This window comes from Carassius carassius, chromosome 18, assembly GCF_963082965.1.
Source record: "Carassius carassius chromosome 18, fCarCar2.1, whole genome shotgun sequence".
Taxonomy (NCBI): Eukaryota; Metazoa; Chordata; class Actinopteri; order Cypriniformes; family Cyprinidae; genus Carassius; species Carassius carassius.
The window spans coordinates 17,086,780-17,092,186 of NC_081772.1; the positions used below are offsets into that span (position 1 = coordinate 17,086,780).

The window sequence follows — 5,407 nt, forward strand, 5'->3', positions numbered from 1 at the left end:
ATTATCCTTAAGTACAATTAACTATATTTCTTATTTAAATGTAATGGTTTAAAATGTAATATTTTTAATTATTTACAGGTTTAAATAGAAAGTCCTAACGCTTCATCTGTAAATATTTTTCACCATATCTTGTCAAACAGATTATGACAAAAATTTCCGCACGGAAATTGTATTTAAATAGAAATATGAGTTTTCCACTAATTCATCTCAGGATTTTATTGATGCAAAACAGAATGGTGAATGGCTAGACGAATGTCTTATTAGTTTGAAGAAAAGAATCGTTTTATTAACTGATTTTGGTTTGTCTTCTGACCAGTTTAACGACTTGGCAAATGTCAGTCCAATAGTCTACCACGGTAAAGCGTGCCACTGAGTATTTCTCTGAAAACCAGAGAAAAATCAAGGATTTTTACTTAGATTTATACTGTTCATTTGCCCTTATATATATATATAGCTATACAGTAAAAGTGGCAGATCTCAGTCTATATTTGGTACAAAATAAAAATAAATAAAAGCTCAGTCGTAATCAGTTAAGAACCGAGGTCCACTAGGCTTGAAGTTAAAGGTCCCAGTAATGAATCCTGAAGCTGATGTGGGTGTCCTTGCATGCCGTGTACCGACTGTGCGGCGCCGAGGCCGGTCATGGAGTACGCGGACGCGCCGGGGTGGCTCATGTTACCCTGGAGCAGGAGCACGGAGTTCTGGTCAGGACTCTGCGGGGGCGAGAATTCGTCCTCTGAGCTTGACATCAGGGACTTCCCGCCGTCCAGCGGTGACAGCTGGTTCTGTTTGTTGGCGCCCGTGTTGTTGTTCTCGCTGTTCTCTCTGTCAAAGATAACGAGATCAGGGTCAACTTTATATAGTAGATCAAATATGCTCTGTAAAATATAAAGTCGTAGTTTTCTTCAATCTAAATCTAATTTCGGTCATAACGAATGATAATAAAATAAATTCTCACACATTCAAATTCTAACTTATTTAATATCTACTGAATGACCAATTGGCATTCGAAATAAGGAATCATTTTATTTGGAATGATCTGTAAATATTAGTATTCTATATTTAATCTGGCTTCACTGGAATTCTCATTATTCTAACTGTTGACTAATTAGGCGCTCCATCTGATAAATTAATTACTTAACAAATAGGCCCATATATAAACTGAATCAACCTGATTTTATTGGTTACACTAACAAATATAGCAGTCAGATAAGAAAGAAATAGATCCTTATAAGGTAAAAAAAATTATGTTATTACAGACATTGATACGATGTTCTCTGTTTTGTTTTTGTTTTTCTAAAATAAAGCAGCGCCCTTGGAATCCAATTAAATCTAGCATCTTCAGCACTGCAACTGCCGTCACCTGTGTGTTTTGAGCAGCTAAACTGGGTGTATGAAACGCTAATTTATTTTGTTCTCAGGTGATTGAGCTTACCTTTCTTTTGCCTCCGCTGCGCGATCCCTCTGCCGTCTGTTTTTAAACCAGTTGCTCACTTGTGTGGTGGTCAGCCCTGTGGCCTCGGCCAGCTCCCTCTTTTCCCGAGGAGATGGATAGGGGTTGTGCGTGTACCACTCCCGCAGCACACCGCGGGATTTCTCCTTAAAACAGTAGCTGGTCTCCTCGCCGTCCCATATTGTGCGTGGCAGAGGAAATTTCCTCCGCACTCGATATTTCCCCACCGCTCCCAGCGGTCGCCCCCTCAGCTTCTCAGCCTCAACGTAATGGGCCTTAAGCCACAGCTGCTGCAGCTTCGGGTGGTTGTGCGGAGAGAACTGGTGACTCTCTAGTATCTTATAAAGTTCCCTGAAGTTTCCACGGTGGAAGGCAACGACAGCCTTGGCTTTGAGGACGCTCTCGTTCTTGTGGAGATGGTCGCAGGCCGGAAGAGACCACAGAAAACGGCCGAGGCGCTCAAGGTTCCCCCCTTGCTGCAGCACCTCACACACACACGCGACTTGCTCCTGGGTAAACCCGAAAGAAGGCAACATTGACATGACGTCTGACTCCCGCTACCAGACCGCTCTCCTCTAGATGCTGTGAAGGAAGCGGAATGGGAGACACCCCGTTTGCCTGCGTTTAATGAGAGCGTTTATCTCGCTTGACAAGATATTTGGGGTTGGAGATGTCCTCTGCGCGCGCCGTGAAGTTTCGGGTGTTTGTTGAAGACAGTTTGTTCGCTATAGACTCGTGTCGCGCTAAAAGAGCACTGCGCAACTGCTGATTGGCTCTCCAGTTGCCCTATCCCCAGCAGCAGCGCGGAGAAAACTCTGCTTCCATTTACTCCCACGGGGACTCGGTGGTCTGAAACTGGATCCCCCGTCTCCAGTTCTACCTGAGGGAGCTGGGCACCTCGATACTAATCAATTATAGCAACTGTCTGAAGGCAGCGTTCACCCAGCATTGCACCCAAAGCTATTGCATGATTTTTAGCACTTATTTTTTTTATCCTAACAAAATTTGAATGCACAATGTTTTGTAAGTTAAGCGAGTCAAATGAACTGCCTTATCTTCATTTATTAACTTGCGAGAAAAGATGTTCCTAAATTGCAAATGCGTAGACAAGTCTCATATGTAACAAATAATCACACAGTTGAGTTATTTTCACTCTGCCTGGCTTGTGCCATTGTCAAGGGCACACGCTGTGCGCAAGGTCTAGATGCGCGCAGAGATATTTAGAGTTCCATTAAAAACAATCAGCCTCTCGAGATGCTATGATAACCTAGATAAGTAGCGCCCCTGGCTTTTCAAACTGTTCCACCGAACGTGCAAGGCCGGTAGAATCTCTGAAATGGTGCTAGTTACACAAAGACTGTGATGCATTTATTTACAAGAAAACCTGAGCCAAATCCAAGTTAATATCGGTAAATTATCTTCTTCAAGGGCTCATAATCTGCTGGTTATTGAGTTACACAACATCGGTAAAACAAAAATTAGAAAAATAAATAAACTTTATTATAGAATAAAACCTATATATTAAGATGACGAATTTTCGTAGGCCTACTACTTTTTCTGTTTTGTTTCTACTTTTTATTATTATTATTTATGATAAAAGCATAATAGCTTGAGGTAGCCTACTTAAATGATTTCTATTCTATAGGCTCAGAAAAATGTTTTTCCCCCAGCTCTTTCTTTCTAGTACTCTCTCCTCTCTCTCTCTCTCTCTCTCCTCTCTCTGTACAGTGAAATCTAAAACCGGTGCATTAGTAAATGAGTTCTGTGTTCGTCGAGGTCTTTGCCATCCAGACGCTGTTTTAAGGCATAGATCGCGTTTCTTTATCTTCGTCAAAATCTGCAACCTGACACCACGGCGACGCAAAACTCACAATCACTCACCCATAATGGAGCACCTCTTTTAATTTAATTTGAGACGCGGCGTTCATTTTTAAGACGCTCTTTAGGCATAGGGCCGTTGATGTGGACTATATTTAAGGAGCCTCCACTGTTCCCTCTATCTGGCGCTGACATGATCTTGCAAGCCTCGAGACATTGACATAAAATGAGGACTTCATCGGTTTTAGCAGCCAATCCGTACACCTGTGAAAACAACGTTTTGCCCACTGTCCCACTGTAATTTTAGAAAATCCCGAATTTTGTGTCATTTGTTCACTTTTAAGATTTTAAAATTATGTTTCTCCTTTTACAAAATTACGTAAGCGCACATATCTTACAAAACGACTAGCCTGCAATGTAGGCTAGTGTATACTACTTTTACTATATTTTTCAACGTTCATGCGAATGTCCACGGTCTTATTATTTTGACTTCTTTATCACTTTATTTCTTGTTGGATTAAATGAAGTTTCTTAAGTTTGTAACGGTGGTTTCCCAATTCATAACCAAATTTCCATTGCTGTATGTGACTGTAGACTGTATTGAATTTAACGACATATTGGTGTATTCGTCAGTGGGGTCAAGTCTCAGCCTCACTGTAACAGCACACGGACCTGTGATTGACGGCGCTCGGGTTGTCGTAATGTCTCCAGCACATTGCGGCGCGCCCCCTCCTTAAACCTCAGAAATCGAAAGGCCGTGCCCGTTCTCAGGCCTTGATCATTTCAAGATGTGCTCTTTTATGGCCTAAAGGCGAGGGTTGGCGAGGTCGACGCTAACTCCTGCACACATACCAATGGTAAACACACCATAAACTGCTTCTCTCAAAAAGACATCACGGTAGGCTATACAATGGACAACAATGAGGTCATTCTCTTGAAGTAGCTATCCTACATGTCCATAACTCTCCAGACGTATTAAAGGAATAGCTGAAATGCAAAATGCTATATTAAAGTAGCAATAACTTCGTTCGTAAACACACAATTATTATTTTTCAGCAGTTTGAGAAAACGATTTTAGACATGCATGTAAAGCGCCATTAGTAAATGTGCAGTGTGACAGATTAACGTCAAAGTAATCCGAAATTAGAAAAAAAACCTGATGGCCACTGAATGGCTACATGTAAAAATAAATAAATAAATAATTCGCAAATATAGTTTTGGTCATTTGTAAGAAGAGAACCAAAGAAGGTTGAAGCTAAAAATACTTTTACATTTAATTATTGAAATCATAGGGTGAATTGAAGTAATTTGGGTATAAAAAAATAAAAACTTATACACCAATACTCTATACTCTGTATATTTTCTGCTCAGTTATAAAAACTGTAATTGATATGGTAAGTTATGATATGACATTCTCATTTGTTGGTCTGAAATAGTGTGGGTTACAACCCTTGAGTCAACTGCTGAAAAGTGGAAAACTGTCCTCATGATTGCAAGTTTTTAATTTTTTTTTTTTTCAATGGATCATGATAATGGATTGGTTGAAATAACCGTGAAAGCTCATTAATATTATCTATTGGGCTATCACAATTCACCATCAGTCAATTTATGATGCAAAAAATGGCATTTTTGTTAGTTTAATGTTGTCTTTAAGGTCTTATTCTGCAAAGTCATTATTTATAATCTTAGCAATATCCTCCTGGGAACCAACAGATCTTAAGGACATGAGTTTTTGTGAATTTCTCTGAGATTGTGTATGCTTAAATGTGACTGCAATATTCAGAGGTCATGACACCTTCCTCTTCATAATTTATAAAAATATGAAAACCTGATACAGATAACCTGATTGTTATTTTATATGTGATCTAAACATAGTTGAATTTACTGTACAAGAAGGACATTGATTTTTTTTTTCTTGTGTCCTCAACAGAGGACATTAGGACTGTGTGTGTTCATCTCCTGGGGAGACACTACAGATTCATTACATGAATGATAATAATAATAAAAATGTTTCAATGAAATATGACACTTCTATGAACTTATTTCAGTATTATTTGTGTTACCAGTTGCTGCCGAAAACATGCTATAGTAAAGAAATAGACATTGTGTAAGGTTGGGAACACCAACCTTTTTAAC

The 5,407-nt window shown here is 39.6% G+C and overlaps 1 protein-coding gene across 1 annotated transcript; it reads right to left on the reverse strand.

Annotated features, from left to right (window-relative positions):
* Positions 1–201: 201 nt before the first annotated feature.
* LOC132092564 (homeobox protein six1b) lies at positions 202–2,204 on the reverse strand. The gene is made up of 2 exons (XM_059498846.1): positions 1,436–2,204; positions 202–825 (listed from the first exon to the last, which is right to left on the reverse strand). The coding sequence occupies exons 1-2, from the start codon at positions 1,993–1,995 to the stop codon at positions 531–533; spliced, it is 855 nt and encodes a 284-aa protein (XP_059354829.1). The 5' UTR covers positions 1,996–2,204; the 3' UTR covers positions 202–530.
* Positions 2,205–5,407: the final 3,203 nt, after the last annotated feature.

Bases quoted from the DNA above. Each gene is read 5' to 3' on its own strand.
- LOC132092564 (XM_059498846.1), bottom strand. From the start codon at position 1,995: ATGTCAATGTTGCCTTCTTTCGGGTTTACCCAGGAGCAAGTCGCGTGT. The intron at 826-1,435 runs GTAAGCTCAATC...TATCTTTGACAG, and splicing joins GCAGCGGAGGCAAAAGAAAG to AGAGAACAGCGAGAACAACA.